At 45.7% G+C, this 21,993-nt stretch overlaps 1 protein-coding gene across 1 annotated transcript in view; it reads left to right on the top strand.

Moving 5' to 3' along the window:
• Window positions 1-6,555: 6,555 nt before the first annotated feature.
• ERBB2 (erb-b2 receptor tyrosine kinase 2) overlaps window positions 6,556-21,993 on the top strand; it is a 65,186-nt gene continuing 49,748 nt past the window's right edge. Inside the window, exon 1 of the mRNA XM_048517322.1 lies at window positions 6,556-6,807. Coding sequence (XP_048373279.1) covers window positions 6,726-6,807 — 82 coding nt within the window. The 5' untranslated portion in view covers window positions 6,556-6,725. The remainder of the gene's footprint in view (window positions 6,808-21,993) is intronic.

Here is a 21,993-nt window from a genome sequence, read left to right on the forward strand (position 1 = left end):
AGTTCCTCTGAAGATGCCAGCCACAGATGAAGGCAAAACGTCAGGAGAAAATGCTACTAGAACACGGCCATACAGCCCGGAAACCACACAACACCTCGGAGAAAAAGATCTTTTTGGACCGTGGTCATAAGCCTCCTTTGCCAGTATACTGTGCATCAAATATCATTCCCCTTTTTAAAAAATGCAATTTGATTAACAGTTCTGGAGAACTCACAACCTCAAACACTGCTAAATTTTGTTACAGACCAATGTGGCTATCTACATTTTTTTTTAAAAAAATCTCAACATGTAGTTGCAGGAATTGGGCCTGTCTCCAAGTATTGCTGCATGTGTGTGGAATGCAAGATGTAACCGATTGTTTAAAGCATTGGTATGCATACAGTCCGGTTAAACAAATGATTTCTGCTAATTTGGTCAAATAGAGACTGGCTGTAAAATATATCCTTGAGAGGCTGGGAAGTGGGGGAGCTGCTTGTCGGCTAAGCCTGCACCCCAACCACAAGGCGATCTGAACTCATCACAGGAAGGGAAAAATCTGTCTTTATGGCTGGCGGGCACTAACAGAGATAAGAATGCTCAGACAAGCTTATGATTAGCCCAAGCCATGTCGCCCAGGTTACAGAGTTTGGTTTCTGTGGCAAAGCAGGTGACCTGTTGTCACAATGAGAGCCCCAGACCCGCAACAAATCTCTCATTACCATCTCATTTTCTTCTTTCTTAACTTTGCAATGTAAGTTTAATAAAGATTTCACTGGCAAACTGTTAAGGCTTTCAGTCTCTGCTTTGCCAGCCTAGCTGCAGGAATGGGGAGGGGGGGGAGCGCGGTAGAGCTCTCTTGCTCCCAGAACAAGGAGAAATTGCATGCAAGAATTCTCTTCTGTGATTCCTGCCTCCGAGAATTCTCTTGTGGGGTCCCCTGGCTTCCTACCCACATGGATAGGTCTTTGTAAGCATCAGGATTCCCAACATTAAGGAGGTTGCCAGGGTTGGTATTTTTGTCTCTTTCAGGTAGGAAGTTATGCTGATGGTGAGCAATAAACCGACCCTTTGCAAACAGCTGCAGGGCATGAAAAAAAACAGGCACAGAAGGAGAGAAAAGGACGTTAAGAACAGTGAGGCTCCCCCTCCCCTTTTCTGGCTGCCTGCAGGGTTTGACAACAGTCATGAAAGGGCCCATTCTCCAGCCCGCCCTTCACGTTCCAAGAATTTCCTCCCCAGGGTTCAGTCTCTCAAGCCAACAGCCCCCTCTGCCAAGGCTCTCTTTCCACCCCCTGGCCTTTCGTAACTGACAGAAAGCAACACCAATCCAGCCATTGAGCCCAAATCACACAGGCAGCCAAGTCTGCTACATGTTGCTTATTTCAGTCGAAGCTGTGACTTGTAAAACAATGGAGACTTTGCCACGCTCTCAGATGGGTTCAGCCAATCTTTGTTGGCAAGGGCTTAGAAGAGAGCTACTCGTACACAGAACGATCTAGTCTAGCGATTCTTCAACTGTGCTTACGCTGCTTTTGACAGGTCAGGCCTAAACTATGGTTCCCAAGTCTGCCTCAGATCTGAGCAGATGTGTGCTGAGCAGATGTGCATTGACATTTAGATTCTGACTTGTATCCTTCCCAGCCTTTTCACCTGCTAAGCTTTGGAGACTGAAGTCTGTCCTTTCCTCGATTCTTCAGTTCAAATGCTAACGACCGCTGTTGTACTCCAGTTTGCATGAAGTTTCCTGACTGCCTTTCCTCAGTTGCCTTCTATGGTGTTGCTTGGCACAAGCCATCAAGTGAGAGGTCAGCCTCTGGCCACTCCTGGCAACTTTTCCTCCATGAGGAACGAGACTCCAACGTTCAACAATTCAGCTCCCCAGGTGGGAGTTTTCTTTGGGAAACAGCTGGGATGGGGCTAATCATCCTTATTTATTTGTTGGCTAATGTTAAGTTTAGAGCTGAAGGAGAATGACGCACAAGGCTGCCCACTGTGTCAAAGAAAGCTGCCCTACTGGCCAGATTTAATATCTTCCTTGGTGTTTGAATGAGCAATGATTCTGATTTCCTAGTTATTAAATAAAACTTTTAATCTGTTGGATAGTTATTTATCAGGATACAAATCCTTATATTCTGCCTTTCTGCCCTCACAAAGGCAACCCGGCTGGCTCATGATGAAAGACATGATAAAAAGCACATTTTAAAACCATTAAAATGCTCTCCCCAAATATACACCATTAAAGCAATGAAAAACAGAGTCAAAATAAATACAAGACATCAAAACAGCAGTTGAAACACTGAAGGAGGAAGAGGAGGAGTTTGGATTGATACCCAGCTTTTCTCAACTGTAAGGAGTCTCAAAGCAGCTTACAAGCTCCGCCCCTTCCTCTCCCTACAAAACAGATACCTTTTGAGGTAAGTGGGGCTGGGAGACAGTGGTGGGATTCAGCCGGTTCGCAGCACTTCGGCAGAGCCGGTTGTTAAAATGGTGCTTGTAAACAAGAAGTTGTTAAACTATTTGAATCCTACCACTGAAACCAGTTGTTGAATTATTTGAATCCCACCACTGCTGAGAGAGTTCAGAGTGAACAGTGACTAGCCCAAGATCACCCAGTAGGCTTCATGTGGAGTAGTGGGGTAACAAACCTGGTTCACCAGATAGGAGTCCATTTGTCATGGAATGATGCTATCACAAAGGGAAGTCACATATGACTATGAAAAGCATCTTTGCCTTTTGATCTCCTGGAGGGAGGACAGGAAACCTGATGCAGAGGTGCCGGGATGCAACTTCAAAGGCCTAAATTACCTCGTGGCCTGAACAGAGTTTTCCTGAGAGGGGGAAAACAAAGGTTTTTGGATTCCATCTTGAGACGTGGTCAGAGAAGGATCTCTGGACTATGGGTTCCCGGAATGGGGACAAAGAACTTCCAAATAAGACTGAATTCAGCTGAGTAATTGCATTTAAGTTTTATTTCTTTGTTTTGAACTTTTACAATAAATCGTTGAGAACTCAGCTGGTTGGAGTTATTGAAGAAAAGGACCCAGGTCTTTATTGAAACAAGCATTGGCTCTCCCAGGCTTGCTTTCGTCATACCATTGCTGACGTGGAGGAGTGGGGACTCAAACCTGGTTCTCCAGATTAGAGCCCACTGCTGATTAATCACTACACTACTCTGGTTAGGAGGGAGGGATCACTGGAGGAATTCAAAACAAAACCAAAGTCTTCACCCTCTGGTGGATGACAGGGACAGAAGGGGACAGACTCTTGGGGAGAGTTCCAGAGCTTTGGTGCCATGACCAAGAAGGTCTTCTTCCAGGTTGCCACCTGCCTTATATCAGAAGGCAAAGGCACAGGAAGTAGGCCCCCTAAGGTGACTAAAGTGGTCGGGCGGGTTCATAAGGGAGTAGGTGATCCTAAACCACATAGCATCAGGGGCAGATGGGAATTGTAGGCCATGAACATATGAAGACCAGAGTTAGACACCTCTGCCACATAGGGCTTTAAAGGTCAAAACCAGAACCTCAAATTCTGAAAACAGATTGGAAGCCAGGGGGGATGGGCCAACACTGGAGAGATATGGCCCCCTAAATGTGGCCATGGATTTAGCCTTCAGTATCTCCTTAAACTCTTATGTTATAGAACTGGCTCAGGTATCCTCAGTTGCTTAGAGGACTATGGGGGATGACCGTTTGAATTAATGGCAATGAATACAATTTGATAGTTTTCATGATGGAATTGTGAGTGGGAACTGTCTGAGGGACCAAGCCTCCTCTTAGTCCCTTGAGGATCTACCTGGATTGGACCATCGTCAGCAGGCACCACTGCATTTTAAGTACTGGGTTGGAGACCAGTGCTCTGCCCCCTAAGGATGCATCCATTGAGATCACCAGATCCTGTTCAGAGGCACACTTGGCCTGCATAAAGGTAATCCCAGCAGTTTTTCCTAATGATAAAGGCTGAGTTCACAATGACCAGCCCCACTGAAATGAGTGGGAACTGCATGAGAAAATAGTAGCAATCTTGCCCATCCTTTTTAATTTTAACCACTCCTAGAATTTGCACCAATTATTTTTGTGCCTTTGATTTTTGTTCCTTCATGCTTTACCAAATTGGTATAACCCCCTTTGGATGCTTTTGTTGGTTACTCATAACCCGATCCCTACAGACATTCTAGCCCTGCATAATTGTTTTTCTTTTATATCAAACATTTCCTTTTCACCTAGCCTACTTCAGGTTCACATGCTTCATTCTCTTCCTCCTTTACGCAAACTTATTTTATTGCCAAATGTGTGTTCATAACAAAAGTGTTTTGTTTTTTTAATTCCTGGTTTGGCCTAAGAGTGTGAAATGCCCCAGTACGGCTGCCGCATGACAGTTGCAATTTCGGCCTTGATCCTCTTGAGTGAGAAAGGCACCCCTGAAAAATGCTGGGAGGTATTTTCAGTTGGATGATTACATCATACCCAGGCAATGCACAGGCGGAGCGCCAAGAAGTCCAGCTTCACATCTGGCTTCTCCCATGAAGTCACTAGACAGCCTTAGAGCCTCAGTCAGCTCCTCAACAGATCTGCAGAATGGGGATAAAAATATTTCCTCACCAACCTTAGTGGGTGTTTTAAAAACTGTGATTTAATTTTACTTACCCAATCTACACACTTCCTTTCACACACCCTTTCTCCTTTCTACCCTTCTCTCCTTCCCCATTTTACCTTCACAACTATCCTGTGAGGTAGGTTACGTTGTGAGAGCGACTGTCTGTGGTAGAGTGGGAATCTGAAATGGGGCTTTCCAGATCCTAGTCTGACACATTTCAGCTGGCCAGACGATAATGATTATAAATGTCGTTTAACACTTTAACGTGGGATCTCAACACCAAGTATGAATTTCATTGCTAATATTATTGTGCAGAGATTAGCCCTGATATTTTATGTGTTATTATTTTGATTTTATTGTGAGCTGCTTAGAGACCTCTGTACAAGGCAGGGTAAAAATTCAACAACAACAACAACAACAATAATAATAATAATAATTATTATTATTGGCGAAGGCTTTCGCGGACGGAATCACTGGGGTATTGTGGGGTTTCTGGGCTGTATGGCTGTGTTCCAGTAGCATTTTCTCCTGACGTTTCGCCTGCATCTGTGGCTGGCATCTTCAGAGGATCTTCATGCGAAACGTTGGGAGAAAATGCTACTGGAACAAGACCATACAGCTCGGAAAACCCACAGCACCTTAGTGATTCCGGCCGCGAAAGCCTTTGATAATATATCCATGTTAGTCACTGAAATCATCTGCCTTTTAAGCTATCAAAAGTAATTTATCTGTTCTCCATGTTTTGGATATTTCTCCTTTTATTAAAATACTTTTCCCTGTTTGCAGCAAATATGGTGTCATGTTCTCTTTAAAGGTTTTATAGAACTTTGCTGTAAAACCATCTGGACTGGGCATCTTCCCCGACTGAGTTTTCTGCAAAACTTCTGTCAGATCAAATGGTGTGATAGTTCCATTTAATATTTCATTTTTCTCTTTTCTTAGTTTCCTAGATAGACTCTTCTTTAGGTTTATAGGACAGGAAACAGCAAAGAGCTGGATGAAATAATTTTTCCACGTGGAAGCCAAGATCTGAAAAGACTGAAAGGGCTGGTCTTTGCAATTATCTTCCAAAAAGAACTCAGATTAGAAGATTTCAAAGCCCTAAATAAAGACTCATTCTTCTTTAGGGCCATAGTTATCTTCATCTTTCCCTTCGTCCTTTCTTTATTTTTAACAACTTCCCTTCCCCCCCCCCCCAGCTTTTTACTTTTCCTCCACAGATTTTTGAAAAAATCCTGGATGTTATTTGTTGTTCTTTAGTCATTCAAGAACCAATGCTTCTAACTGAAATGAAATTTGAACCAAGAGTAAAAATTAGTTGCTTTCTTACTAGATACTTACTGTTGTTTTGAAACGAAAGGATAAAAGGTAACAAATTTTAAAACGATATAAGGTTCTCTCTGAATATTAGTCTTGTAATTCTAAGATTCAATGTGTTAGAACATACACACACATATTTATGTATATGTATGTTACCTATTGGTATGTGAAGTATATGTATGTTTAAGTAAAGGTTAAAAGGTAATGAATTTTAAAACGATATAAGGTTCTCTCTGAATGATATCAGTCTTGTAATTCTAAGATTCCATGTGTTAGAACACACATACACACAGATACACACACACACACACACACACATATTTATGTATATGATTGTTACCTATACATAGTTTATAGGTAACTGTGTTTTCGTTTTTTCTCTTTCTATATTTTCTTTTCTGATTTTAAGCTATCTTTGAGAAAATTAATAAAAAAATTATTTCCTTTCCTTTCTTCAAAGCCTGCGAAGGGAAGCCTCTCCAAATAAGACTGACCGGCGAAGAAGGGGAACGTCCGCAAGGAAAACTTTTGGGGGAGCCCAGAAACTTTTATCGTGTCTTCCCACGCGCGCCGTCCGGCCGCTCCGGCGCAGAACCGGTTTGCCACTCCCGAGGGACTTGGACTCCTCGGGGGCGCGCGGGGCGCGTTCCCGGCAGCCGGTGCGAGTGCGGAAAGGAGGTGGCGCCCTGGCTCTGAGTCGGAGGAAAAGGGCTCGGGAAAGAAAGTGGGGTTGCCAAGCCCAGCTGGGCGCGGGGGGCGCTGGGGAGGCTGCCGGGGAGCTGCTCCTCGCCCCCTTTTGCTCCCTCTCCCTGGAGGCTTTGCCATGAGACGCGATGGGGCCCCTTCTCAGCCCCTCCTGGTTTTGCATGGGGCTCCTCTGGGCTTCGCTGCGGCCGGTCGTTGGCAATACAGAAGGTAAGGGCTGCTGGGATGGGGCGGGGGGCACAGCTGGGCCCGGGACTCCTTTGGGAAACGGGGCGGGAGGACCTGGCCAAGAGCCGGAGAGAAACTTTGGCTCAACTTTGGCCCAACTTTTGCGGGGCTTCCTGCCTTTAGAAAACCTACCCCGGGCGTTCGTGCTGCGTCTCGGGATTTGGGGGGTGGGGGAGACACCCCCGACCCAGATATCGCGACGGCGAAACTCTTGCGGGGTTGGATTTCGGCGGTGGGCCATTGCCGTGCCGGATCGCTTTGCCCTCGGAAGGAAGCCGCGCGCTCCGCTCGCTACCCCGGAGTTGTCAAGCGGGTGGGCTTGGGGCGTGGTAGCTACCCCGGAGTGGGAAGCAGCGGGCTCGCCGCCTTCTCCCCCTCTCCTCTCCCGGGCGGCTCTGCTGCCGGATCGTCGTGCGGTGGGCGACCCCGCCCTTGCGGAGTGGGTTCCGGAGTGGGTTGGTGGCTACTCCGGAGTCGGACCAATAACTCCGGGTTAAAAGGAGATCGTCTCTTATGGATTGCGTGGGCGAAGTAGCGAGGCCTGGGACGCGGGGTGGGATGGGCGGCCCGGCGGTTTGCTGAATTCTTGAGCAGAACTCACCGACCTGTTTCGTTGGCAAAATTTCACACTGGGGGGGATCTCTTAAGGTAGGGGCGATATGCCCCCACCCCTACAAAAATCTACAAATGGGGGGCATTGGTGGGGGTGCGAATAGGCAATTCTGGATTTTGGGTGGGATGGGTGGTCCAGCGGTTTGCTGAATTCTTGGGTAGAGCAACCCACCAACCTGTTTTGTTAGCAAAGTTTCACACTGGGGAATTTCTTAAGGTAGAGGCCATTTGCCCCCACCTCTACACATATTAGAAATAGGGAGCATTGGTGGGGGTGTGAATAGGCAATTCTGAATTTTAGACAGCCCCATCTTCCTGCTTGCAATGGGCTCTGACAACCAGGAGGGGACAGGTGTTTATTCTGCTCAACCCACCTTGAGGATGAAACTGCAGCCTTGCAGTTTCTTCTCCCAGGCCCTTAAAAAAGGTGGACACAGAACAAATAGAAATGAAACCCAAGAAGCGGGTTGATGGCCATTAGGCGTGTGGGTCTGAGCTGTGTAACTGTTTGTTTATTATATTTTATTTGTTCGTACCCCATCTTTCTCCCCACTGAGAATCCAAAGTAGTTTACATTAATTTCTTCTCCTTCAGTTTATTCTTGCAACAACCCTGTGAGGTAGGTTGGACTGAGAGAGTTACTGGCCCGAGGTCACACCGCGATCTTGCATGGCATGAATGGGGATTTGAACCCAGGATACTGAAGTCGCTTTGTCCAATTCCTGTTTTTCTTTGTTGATTTTTACTTGATTCTTGATGGGGGACATTCAGTGGTTGATGTAGAGTTAAGAGCCCTTGTCAGCAGCTCAGGCAATGTGGCTCTGTGTTAAATTATTTTGATCTTGCTGGTGGAGTGGAAATTAGTTAATCATCCATAACTTGGCCGAGATCCCCTTTCTGTCCATCTCTGACTTTTGCATTGTGTCTCCATACAATTTTGTATCTTTTGTCTTCAGCCTCCCGCCTCAAAAAGTACTTGTCCTCTCTAATGGAATATTGTGGGTTCTTTTCCTCTTCTTATGAAACTGTACAAGGAGAAGGCCAATCCTTTTCACCAAAGGCAAGCCCTTCAGCTCACACGTGACGCTCCTTTGGGCTGAGTCCGACCCCCGGTCTATCAAAATTGATTCAGCTATCCCTTCCCCATCGTGACTTTTGATGGGGATTTGGGAATTTGGGGGGAGTTTTGCGGAAGCTGCAGAAGACATGTGAAGGCCAGCAGACAACACAGGAAAAGTTTAGAAACTCAAAAATGCATGCAATATACATATAGTATTGTATAATATCAATGTATGTTATCTTTTAATACCATAAATATACACAATTCCTTTTTTAAAAGTTAAAGTAAAAGAAAAAAATCAGACTTTTTCTCTGGTATGATGGGAGGGCCAACATTTTTTACTTCGATTTCCAGATTACGGGGGGCGCTGTGCCCCAAAGCCCAATTATGTGAAGGGATATCTGTACTCCTAACTGGCAGAGGCTGTTCAGGATCTTGGTCAAAGTATTTCACATCAGCTGCTACCTGGTGTGTTTATCTGCACATGCCAGGGTTCTTCTGCATGTGAATCCCACACTTTTCCTGGAGATGATGGGCTTGCAAACCGTCATGGGAGGGCAGAAATGTGGATTCCTCTTGGCTTGGACGTGTAGGGAACACATTGAGCTCCTGAGTGACAGGTGGGGCCTCCACCATTCACCTTTCCTGACTGGCAGCTGCATGTGTAGGATGTGGTGATGGGATAGGGATGCCAACCTCCAGGAGGGACCTAGAAATTACAGCTAAAGTCCAAACTACAGAGACCAGCTCCCCTAGCAAAAATGGCTGCTTTGGAGGATGGACTCTATAGCTTTGTACCCCAATGAGTTCCCTGTCCTCCCAGGCTCCACCCTCAAATCTCCGGGGTTTCCCAGCTTGGAGCAGGTAGCCTTACCCCTTCCCCTTGCAGGTGGCCGGGAGGGGGACTTGCCAACTCTATGATGGGAACAAATCATGCCTGTTGCCTACTTCCACACTGCTGGTCCCAGCGCCTCTGCCAGCACCACTGGGATTTGCCTTGGACCAGGGGTCTGCAACCTGTGGCTCTCTAGATGTTCATGGACTACAATTCCCATCAGCCCCTGCCAGCATGACCAATTGGCCATGCTGGCAGGGGCTGATGGGAATTATAGTCCCTGAACATCTGGAGAGCCACAGGTTGCAGACCCCTGCCTTGGACAGAGAACTTGCCCTAAACGAAACAATCTGATATGTTGTCAGTTATGCCAGCCTGTTCTAGGCCTAGAGTATTTACAGGTGAAGGATACTAATTTTTTTGCTTCTGCTGCTTTTGGTCCAAATTGTTTTGTTTTTCTTGATCTTGCTTTTGCAAGAAACTGGAATAGGGACAGGATCCCTCGCAGATGTTTAATTGAGCCTAATTAACAGCAAAAGGAACATCTGGAAAGTTCACACAAACATCTGTACATCATTATCGTCCCTCAACAGACTCTCTTATGGGGACAGAAGGACGGACAGAATAGCCAAGTATCAAGTGCTCAGACTCTGAGACTTTGCAGAGGGATTTTTTATAGGTCAAGGACTGGGTCCTGATAGGATCAATTTTGCAGAAAATTGTGTGATTCTTGATTCTTTCTTCTTACCCTGAAGTTTTCATCCTGGCAATATTGCAAAGGAGCCTAAAACTACAAAGTGTCCGTCAGCCTTCAAAAGTATGAATCTGGTCATCCTTTAAAAGTCAGTTGGTCTGCAAGGACTTGGCTTCCTAGCCAACCCAGTACAACTGAGGAGTCTGGAATAGCCCAGGATGGGTCAACAGACTTTGTAATTGGTGCTACAGGAGTCAACCCTTGAAGTTCAACAACACTAGTATTTATTTTATTTACAACATGTATCCCTCACCCTTCTGACCTCATCAGGGCTGCCAAAGTAGCTAACAGGTAAAATAAGTATTTAAAAAACACACCTTAGAAATCATTAAAACATATAATTAAAAAAACCAGAGCTAAAGTACACATACAAAAACATAAAAACCACAGTTAGAATATAGAGCTGGAAGAATGGATAACTGAGGGAATGCCAGACTACACCAAAAAGTCTTCACCCGCTGGAGGAAGACAACAATAGAAGGAGACAGATGAGTCTTCCTGGGGAGAGAGTTCTAGACTTCTGGTGGACTGAAAAGACCCTCTCCTGGGTTGTCTCCCACTGAATCTCAGAAGGCAGGAGTATCCAAAGTAGGGTAGCCAGGCTTGGCCTAGCCACCAGTTGGAGACCTAGGAAAGAGGCAGGCACATGTGGGGGTGCTGTTGGTGATAGCATGGTTCCACTTTCGGGGAAGTGACATCATGCTGGCCAGTGAAATCATGGAGTTTCTAGTGATTACTAGAGAAGACTGGCACCACTTCCAGGTTTTCCACAGAAGTGATGTCACACTATCACTGACAGGGATTTAATTTTTAAACAAATTCTTCTTGCTGACCACAGTGGTGGCGGTGGGAGTTGGGAGCCACTGGCAGAAGGCTGGCAAACCTAACCTAAAGCAGTGTCAGCGTGGTGTAGTGGTTAAGAGTGATGGACTCTAATCTGGAGAACCGGGTTTGATTCCTTTGCATGCCTTCACATGAAGCCTGCTGGGTGACCTTGACTAGCCACAGTTCTCTCAGAACTCTGTCAGCCCCACCTACCTCAAAGGGTGTTTGTTGTGGGGAGAGGAAGGGAAGGAGCTGGAAGCTGTTTTGAGACTCCTCATGGTTGAGAAAAGTGGGATTTAAATCCAGATTCTTCTTCCTCTTCTTCCTCTTCCTCCTCCTTCAGCATGCTCATAAAGGAGTAGGTGGTCCTCCAGGTATGCAGATGCCAAGCAATATACAGCTTTAAAAGTTCAAACTGAACCTGGGAAAGTGGTAATTGTTGAAAGTGGGGAATTAGTAGATGTAGTGGAGGGTGGTTGGCCAGTTTTGGATGAATTTGTGCTGCCCCTGAAGGACTGTGGTTTGTGCAATGGTTAGAGTACCAGAGAAGGATCTGGGAGTCCGAAATTTGAACCCCAACTCCGCTATGGAAGTGTGCTGGGTGTCCTTGGGCCAGTCGCATCCTGTCAGCCTGAATGCTTCACAGAGTGATGGTTGTGAGGATGAAATGGAGGAGAGGGGAGCAACGCAGTCTGGTTTGGGGAGAAAGGTGGGGAAAAAATAAGGAAACAAATAGACTTGAAGTTTCTTCTGACCCCAGTTCTGGGACATGATCATAAGGAGCTGCCCTGGAAATAGCTAACTGACTTTATTTTGCCTTTGTAGTAAAGATCCAAAATGGATTTCAGAAAATAAAAACCAACAGTGCTGTCAGATATAGATGAAAAAGCTGTATAAAAATGTTATTCCTCATAAAAATGCTTTCCTAAACAGCTTCTTTTGGCCCATTCTGAGAAATGTTAGCAATGTAGGAGCCTTCCTGAACTGTTCAGGTTGGCTGCTCCACCCAAGTTAGGGCGAAGCAGAGCTCATATGAACGTATGATTCGGTTTTAACCCTGGATCAGGCCACAGAGCCATTAAAATCAGTCTTGTTTGTTCTGACAGGCAAGAGCTCTGCAGGATATCAATAAGAGGAAGATTTTGAGTTTCTTTTGCTGGAGAGACCCAGAATTGAACATGGAATCTTTTGTAGACAAACGCAGGTGCTTTTCAATGAAACCACACCCTCAGCTTCCCTGGTATACAAAGTACAGGCAGGGGGGATGGTGCCCAGGGTAACTCCTTCTCTGGGTGCCCCCTGCTCCACTTACCTAAGCCGGTGGGAGTCTGCTGCAGGCCACCCCTTGGCCCGGCCCTGAAGGAGCAGCCTGGCGGGGCCAGGCTGAGGGGAGGAGTGTGTGTGTGTGTGGGGGGGGGGCAATTCTCTGCCCCCATGTGACCAGCTGGCATGCGCCTGGGGACATGTGACCCCACATGTCCCCTTGAGCGCTCCACCTCTACTCCTAGACAGCCAAAGACTTGATGTTGTGGTACATTCCCTGGTAACATTGAGTGGAGGACCGTCAAGCGCTTCACATGCGTCTGTCTTTGTAGAATATCTGGAAATTGTGGCTGTGGGAATGCAGCTTTTGTTTCAATACTATGCTCCCGTCTCCCTTTCCAGATTTGCAGCCTGTAATTCAGGGAGCAATTATGTATGGAAATGTGCAAAGATTATTTTCTGGGGATTTAAGGATCAAAATGCAGGGAAAGAGGGCTATCCTGTCATGACCTGGTCATTATGTTCATCAGGAGCCAATTTTTTCATGTCCTCAGCGGAAAGGCTAGGGGTTAGTTTATACATTTAAAGAACCCCATGTGCTGATAGGGCTCCCAAGCCCCCCAAGCCCCCCCTAGGTCACAGATCTAGGTTGGGGAACTCCTGGAGATCCAGGGATGGAGTGTGGGGAGGGCAGGGACCTGAGTGGGGCACAAGTGGTTCATAGAGTCTCCACTCCTTATTATCCATTTTCTCCAGGGCAACTGATCTCTGTAGTCTGGAAATGAGCTTCAGTTTCAGGGGATCCCTAGACCCCATCTGTAGGCTGGCATCCTTATGTGGTGTAGTCCTCTGAGGATTGTACCATCAGAAGACACACATATGGGGTGCATGGGGAACCCCAGACTTAAACATTCCTTTCATGAAGAACTGTGAAGAGTCAGCATATTAGGGAGAGGTGTTCTGCCTTATCCTTTTCTCAATGTACTTGTTTTGATTTCATGTAGCTTGTTTTGATTCCATGTAGAGTTCCATTGTCCAGAAGAGAGGGAGAATTTTTTTTAAATGCAGTCTTTTCTTGCTTTCTACTGTGGTGGATCTTCTTCCCACTCTGAAAAAACAAAACTACCAGTGCAGATTTCTTTGGCAAAATCTGTGTGTGGCTTTGGTGACTGGTATACATACTTGTCAGTTGTTTTCTGCTGAACCACTCATCTCTACTTCTGACATCTTAAACTTTAAAAAGTCAAAATAGCAGTGAGATTTATTTACTTCATTTATATCCCCCCTTACTCCCCAGTAATTGGGTGGCCTGGAAGGAGCCTTCTTTTCTTGTATTGTCCCCTCACAATAGCCCTGTGAGGTAGGTTAGAGTGAGTGTGTGTGACTTGTCCAAGGTTACCCAGCAGGCTTCCTGGGTACCCTAGTCCAATGCTGTGCTGGCTTGAATGTTACTGTCATAATCCCCCCCCCCCCCCCCCCAAATCTAGACTTGTTATCATATCTGGGGTATTTTAATTTTGGGGTTTGATCTGAATGTACATCTCTAGTGAGTCAGATTTGGGTGAAGAACTCTCAACAATGTTGTTTGGGTTTTGAATTCTGACCATTTTAAAATGCTGATTGTACCTCTAGCTCTGGCCAACTGGCCAACTAGCTGCAATCTGTTTTTCCCCTCACACTTTTAAGTACTTAAAGGTGGGTTTATGTTTGCCCAAGATAAGTCATCATTGTTATTTTAGGCAGGGGATCACAATGTGTGGGATTGTTGGGAATGTTGCAAGAAGCATGATGAGGTGTTCTGGATTGCGTATTCAGGATTATTAGATCACCTTCAGGACGCTGGCTCCTTACCCTTTGGCATGTTTTAGTCTGTGGCTGCATCTCTGTGTGTAACAGGAAAAGGTTGCCTTGCTTGTAAATAATGCTATTTTTACCTTTGCTCTTTGTTCCAAGGAGAAAGAGGTTGAAAGGTTCCCTGGGTTATATTTATTTACTTAAAAATGCATTTTCCAGTTCCACAACATATGGAGCAGATTTCAGAAAAATAGGACAATAGTATGAACTCTTAACCTCTACACCAACCCTCGGCCTGGATGGTCCACGCTGGCCTGATCTCGTCAGCTCTTGGAAGCAAAGCAGGGTCAGTGTTGGTGAGTACTTGAATATAGAGACCACCAAGGAAGTCCACAGAGGCAGACCATGGCAAACCACCTCTGAATGTCTCTTGCCTTGAAAACCCCTCCAGGGGTCACCATAAATTGGCTGTGGCTTGACAGCCCTTTCCACCAATCCATGAAATGATAAAACAGCAGCCATCAAAACAACTGCCATAAAATAATAAGCTGCGCGTGTTCTATTCTTCTTCCTTGTATCCCTAGATTGAACAAGGAAGCAAAGTCCTTGTGTACAAGATGTTGAGAGCCAATGTAGTGCTTAGAGCAGTGGTGGCGAACCAATGGCACGGGTGCCAGAGATGGCACTCAGAGCCCTCTCTGTGGGCACATGCAGAGTTGCCCCCCTCCCCCACACATCTAGGCTGGCCTGGGCCTATGGGATCGATTATTAGCATTAAACCTAAGACCTAGTTTTGGGGAAGCAGTGTAGGTAACCCTGTTAAGCGCTGTTAAACCCCACTGATTTTCATGCAAAGAACTAAAGCATGATCCTTTACCTGGGAGTAAGCTCGGTTGCTGTCAATGGGGCTTGCTTCTGAGTAAACCCTCCTAGGGTCATGATTCACCCATTGCACGGTTGCTTCAAAGCAAAGCCACCAACTACCACCAAGCTTACTCCCGAGTAACGCACACCTCGGAGCCACCCGTTTTTTCTAAACTAAAACCTCAGTATTCAGGTTAAATTGCTGTGTTGGCACTTTGCGATAAATAAGTGGGTTTTGGGTTGCAACTTGGGCACTTGGCCTCAAAAAGGATCACCATCACTGGCTTAGAGTATCAGACTAGTCTGTCTCAGCAGCAGATGTTAGTAGAATTACATATTATTTATTTATTTATTAGTTTTATATACCGCCCTCCCCCGAGTTATGGACCCATCTTCTATTAGCTCCCATTGGAAAAAATGGGGGATGGGGCACACCCTTTGGGAGTCCATAACTTTGGACCCCCTGAACCAAACCTCACCTAACTTGGGTGGTATCATAAGGAGAGTCTCCCAAAACATCGCTGAAATTTTGGTGCTGCTAGCTACTTTAAAAGCTACATCCCCTACAGGCCAAAAACTGGAAAAAACACTAAAAATAAAAAAACCGCAAACTGGGGGGGGGGGGGAGTTTCGGACATGTAATGTTGAACCCGGGAAACCCCCCCCCCCCACTTACCTATGCCCTTGCCACCTCCCCTTTCCAGGACTGTAGCAGTAGAAGAATCTCTGGGAGCCCAGAGCGTGGCAAGGCGACCTGGAAATTCTTCCATTACTTGGGGTGGGGGGAGAAAATGGGAGGGTTTTTTTGTTCACTGTTGTTAAGACCATTAAAGAGTTTAATGTTTAACAGCAGCTGCAATGGAAGAAAAGTCGGGGAAGGGGGGTGGGAGTAGGAGAGACCCAAGCAATCCTGGTTCAGGCTGTGTTTGAAGGTCACCTTGCGAGCAAGGGAGTTTGCATGCCCTATTGCTGTCATCCTTCTAAGCAAGAGGGAAGGGAGATTTGTGGGAGATCTTGTGCACAGTGACTTGAGAGTAAATGTCCATTCTCTTCCCTCTTAAATCCTCCTATTAAACTCAGGAGGATTTATCTCTGAGAAGGTTTGCTTAGGATGACATTGTAAAAGGCAAAGATTTTCAAGGCTCCACTTTCTCATTGCTTTTTACAAGGGGGAGGCCTCTTCTCTGCTGGTTTTCAGAATGACCCCAAATTCATCTCGAATCACTCTTGTATCAAGAATGAACCTCTAAATGTACTCTACTTTTTAAAATTGGAAACTCATAGGGTTCTCTAACAGAATTCTCAGCTCCTTAACTCCAAACTTGGGGGAAGCCAGGACCGTTGTATCTTATCCATTTGAAACTAGTTTCCTTCGTAAGACAACAAAAATGGAAACAACACTATACGAAGGCGACACAAATTGCTGAACATTCAGATTTAGTACAAAGAGTGCACAAACTATAGCATATAAACACAAACTAGACTGCAAGCCAAAATGTCACTAGTAATTCAACACAACAAAAGTGCGCAATCAGAAATAATCCAAAAGTCCAAATAGTCCAAAAATGCTTCAAAGCACAGAATGACTTAAGCCCAAATGAGGATGTCACATCCTAGAGTCTGAATATTAAATATTGCATGGACAAATGATGAGATAGTGACTCCAAGATTTAAAAGAGAAGAAGAACAGTTTGGATTTATATCCCCCCTTTCTCTCCTGTGAGGAGACACAAGGGGACTGACAATCTCCTTTCCCTTCCCCCCCACAACAGACACCTTGTGAGGTAGGTAGGACTGAGAGACTGCCGAAGAACTGTCACCCAGCTGGCATGTGTTGGAGTGCACAAGCTTATCTGGTTCACCAGATAAGCCTCTACAGCTCAAGTGGCAGAGTGAAGAATCAAACCCGGTTTTCCACCTTAAAGTGCACCTGCTCTTAACCACTACACCACACTGGTTTTAGGGGCGAGATCAACTAAACTGCTGATGAAGTGGGAAAAGCCAACCATGGAACACTGTGGAATTCATCCCCTTTTTGGACATTTGGCTTATTTCTGATTTTGTACTTTTGACATGTTGCATTCAGGGTGACATTTTGGCTTTATTTGTAATAGTCTTGTTTGTGTTCCTTTGTAAGGCAGACATTTCACATTCTGGCTTGGTTAATAAGTTTGGAACATACAAAAAAGCTTCAGTGTAACCTTTTGCTAGTAAAAATGGCAGAAGAAAGAGAAGAGCCTCCTTCGCTCAGCGTGAGGTCAGTTGAGGAGGTCATCAAACCAAGCAAGGCGCACCTGGGAAGGTGCAGTATTGGTTTTCCATATTTAATCTCCCTCTTTTCACAAGGGGTGCCTGTATATCTCACAGTACCTAAACCTGTGAAGACTGGCTGCTAAAAGCTCGTGTTCAAAGCATCATATCGGAGATGATATAATCAAATTATCTGTGGGTGACTTTTTGGACATGCCAAATCACCACTTTAACCACAGTATTAATTTATTTCACCCACTCGACACCTCACCTTTGTGCTCTCATAGACTCAACATGTCTGGGTATGCGAGCGCTGAAAACTAGCTCAGGGTTTACAATCCCCAAGCACACCGGACGTGGTAATGGTCAACGAAACCCAATATTTACATCATGTGCTCAGTATGATCTGACTCCATAATGTGCCTCCTCCTGTCCGGCCCCACACACTGGTTCCGTGTGCCAAATGGCTGCCTTCCTACCACCCTGAAATCTGAAACGGCACCTCTGGTCTGACGGGGGAACACACTCACATCAGTAGCTGAAGGGGAGTAGAGAGCCCAGAGCACCCTCCTACCTCCCTGAACAAAGCTATCACCGTGGAGTTGCACAGACTGGCATTTTGGAAATCAGGGTTAGAATAACTGAAAACAAGTCACATAGCAACCCTGGGGAAATAGTTGATGGGTTTTTTTAAAAGTCTTTTGTAGTAACTCAGCAATCCCATTCCTGCTGAAACAGACCTGTGTCGTTGTAAAGTGGAGTTCCCCTGGGTACAATAATGGATTCAGAGACTCTTGGCTTGCAACTTAACTTGAAGCCCTTTTTGCATCTGACAAAACATGCCACTATGCCACTTTATAGTACACTGGGTCATTTAAACCTGGAATACACACACTTGGAAAGTCACACAGAACTCTTCAACAAACAGAGCTTGTCTCCATAGGTTGCCTCCTCTTCAACATCCCTTTTAAGAGTGTTAGGACAGTATACTGGCTGGTTCCTTCCCATCCTACAAATAGATCCACTTCCCAAGCTTTCAAACACGCAAGCACAGATAAATAAGGGAAAGGCAAGATCATGTTAGAAAGCGCATCTCACATCCCCAAACCTAAGTACAAATTGGTAATGCTCATCTGGGCAGAAATCTTGTGGCACCTTAAAGGCTAACAAAATGTTCATTCTAGCATAAGGTCTTGTGGGCTACAGGTGGATCAAATGGATCCTCACCAGGCAGATATTTTATGAAGGGCGGGGGCAGGGGCGGGGGCGGTGCGGTATTTGTTATGCGGGCCGGATATGACATTCATGTGACTTGGTTGGGCTAGGTATGGAGTGGCGGCGGCTGGTTAGCCCCCTAGCATTCTTGCCAGCCCAGATCGACACTGGAAGGGTGGTGGTGGCTGCCTCACCTGGAGATTTTACAACAGGCTTGCCAGCCTAGATTGGCACTGAGGGGGTGGCTACCTTGGCTGGCAAGCCCTGGGGATGGTGGTTAGCACTGGGGAGGTGGAAGGGTGGCTGCCTAAACTGGCAAGTCTGCAGTGGGGTTGCCAGCCCAGATTGGCATGGGGGTGGAGGGGGTGGCTTGCCAGGACAGATTGGGAGCAGGGTGGGGTGGCTGCCTGGATTGGGAGCAAGGGAGGGGTTGGCTTGCCAGCCTGATAGGTTGTTTGACAGCACTGCACTAAGCACCTCACCCTACCAGATGCCTATTCATTTGGCTCTTCAGTTTGGATATGGTTTCTGCTGGTTTCAATGGGAAAGGCATTTCTAGCTCTAACTCCCTCTCCATCCAACTAGCTCTAACTCCCTCTCCATCCAACTAGCTCTAACATTTCTAGCTCTAACTCCCTCTCCATCATGGCTGGAGAAAAGTGCCCTGTCCCTTTAAATGGGACAGTTTGCCAGATGATGTTATTTACCTTGATGCCCTGCAAAGCTTCAACTGCCCATTTCTACCTGTTAAAGGGGCAGGACACTTTTTCTTTAGGCCTGTTGGCAAAGATGTTTCTTATTTAAATATCTGCCTTGGCTGTCTGCTTTTTTCTATCCGGCAAACTCATATACATCCGTGAGTGTTGTCACAACATGTTAATTTAGTGTTCAGCGTAACTGATAAAAAGCTTGCCAGTTTTCCTCTACTAATAGCAACAGTGTGTGGGAGATGGTAATAACCGTTTGGCCAAGGCATTTTTATTGGTTGTGGAGTGAGGGGAGAGGGTTAATGCCCCTCACCCTGTTCTAGATCAGGGTCTCCTAAAGCTGCTTCGAAGGAATTTTAGAACCACAAAGAGCTCTGTGACCTTCTGTGCAGAACCTCTGTCCTCTCAGCAACTATCATGTATAACTAGAGAATCGCACCTCTTTTATGTTACCAAATTATTTTGCTCAACTCCTCCTTTGTCTCCTCCTTTATCTTTTTAAAGGTGAAGCAAATGATTTAGTGCTGTTGTGTGTGCCTGGTCACTATGTGATGTGTGCACACTAAACGCAAACAATGATGTTCATCTGGTTGTTGTGGGTTTTCTGGGCTGTGTGGCCGTGGTCTGGTAGATCTTGTTGCTAACGTTTCGCCTGCATCTGTGGCTGGTGTTACACACTGTATTACACACTGTGATACACCTCTGAAGATGCCAGCCACAGATGCAAGCAAAACGTTAGGAACAAGATCTACCAGACCACGGCCACACAGCCCGGAAAACCCACAACCACCAGTTGAATCCAGCCATGAAAGCCTTTGACAATCCAATGATGTTCATGTTTGCTTCTTTTAAAATTGTAGCATTTCAGGCTGAATTTTGTCTACACGGCATTCAGGGACCTTTGTTCAATTGTTCAGGTTTGCCTGATCTCCAGCATCCCAAACCCTAAGATTCATGTGGTAGAGCCTTGGATGTCACAGTGAATAGCCGGACACAATGATATTGCTTCTAATAGAAGCCTCCCATGCACTATTGTGAGCTGCAATTGTATGTATTCCAATTGGGTGGCTTTGAAGAACTGTGCTACAGCCATGAGAATCAGATGAAGAAGAGTTGGTTTTTGTACCCAGCTTTTTTCAACTGTAAGGAGTCTTAAAAGTGGCTTACAAACTCATTCCCTTCCTCTCCCCACATCAGACACCTTGTGAGGTAGGTGGGGCTAAGAGAGTTCTGAGAAAACTGTCACTAGCCCAAGGTCATCTAGTAGGCTGCATGTGGAGGACAGGGAAACAAACCTGGCTCTCCAGATTAGAGTCCACCTGCTCTTAATCACCATACCATTCTGAGCCACATAACCTCACACCCAAAGCTCAGGACTTGGCTATTCTGCTTCCATCAACCCACTGAAAGAGGGTTACAAAGCTGTCCGCAACCCCTTTTCTCTTGCTGGAAGCATGCCGGCTTCTATATGCCCTGTGATACCCCTCCCTTCCACCTCTTGGCAACTCTTCTCCATTGCTTACCGATTCTCAGATTGTATCAGAAAATGAGAACCTGAAGAATGATGAGGAAATTGAAAGCTGATGTTTACCCTTGGTTTTGACTTTGACCCTTTCCTCACAAATCTCCTAAAACATTTGTAAAACATTTTCACCCCCACCCCCTTTTGTTCACACCCACCCCCTTCAAATGATTCTGGTTGCCATTTTCTGTTTTTCCCTATTTTTTTCCCAGTGCGTGGACAAATCGGTGCTCCATGCTTTACACAGCATCATGCTGCAGTTCCCTGAGTCGTCTGTAGTGGATTCTGTGAAGATTAAGCCCTCTCCCTCCAATGTCAAAAATGCTCTGAAATGCTCCAAAAACAGGGCAAAGAACTTCTGCAGGCAAATAGGGATCTCACAAAATGGTGTCTTAAAAGGAAAGCACACAGTGATGTATTTTTAAAAATGTTTCAGCCAAGCTAGAAAAGGAGATTCGTTTAAATCGTTTTGAGGCTGGAAATAAAACTTTGTAGGGGGAAAATGGTACAGAATTCCACCCCAAAATGCCTCCCCCACCCATCCTGAAAATGTTTTATTTGTGCTTTGTTTCCTTGCAAGGACTCATTGGTACATGACCATGGGTTCAGGAAAGCCACTTGAAGAATAATAAACATGTCTGGGAGACCAACTCAACTTTATTTTACAGTATTGCGGGACCCAAACTCAGACTTCATAATTAGAGGCAGGATTTTGATAGGCTATAGTGGTGTTTTGTGTAATAGTCCCTCTGAATTTGAAGGATTTCACACATTATTTTCGTATTTTTGCAGCAACCCTGTATGGTATGCTGGTATACTTATTATGCATCACCCCACACAAACACCTGGGTATTCACAGTTGGATGGTTTAGGGCATGGAGATGCACTAATTCAAATGCACTGGCAATCTCTGGATCTAGAAAGTTCCCAGTGAAGCCTCAGCTGAGGGACCTTAAATTAAAACACCCATGGTGACTGACTGCAGAATTCACTCCCTGCCTGCCCCCATGTACTGGAATGGAACAGTATAACCCCATTGGTAATCTTTTTCAGAGGAGGGCTAGAGGTAGGAACGTGCTCATATCCATCACTGTGAGTGCCACTGATTGGACAGCAGTTGTCCATTAACATATTTTAAACTTCATGTGTTACTTTGAGCCTCATCTCCTTGGTGGAGAGGCAAGGTACAGGTGAAGCTGCCTTCTGCTATGTCAGACCCTGGGTTTATCACGGTCAGTATTATTTATTCTGAGTGGCAGCTGCTCATCCAGATCTCAGGCAGAGGGCTTTCACATCGCCGGTATCTTTTAAGTGGGGATGCCAAGGAATGAACCTGGCATCTTCTGATGTATAGAAGATTCTCTGCCATTGAGCTAACCCCCTCCTCCCCATAAACAAAGCTGCCATATTGACTCAGACCTTTGTCCCATGAGGTCGGTATTGTTTACTCAGATCTCTCAAGGCTTT

Source organism: Sphaerodactylus townsendi, linkage group LG15 (genome assembly GCF_021028975.2).
Source record: "Sphaerodactylus townsendi isolate TG3544 linkage group LG15, MPM_Stown_v2.3, whole genome shotgun sequence".
NCBI classification, from domain to species: domain Eukaryota; kingdom Metazoa; phylum Chordata; class Lepidosauria; order Squamata; family Sphaerodactylidae; genus Sphaerodactylus; species Sphaerodactylus townsendi.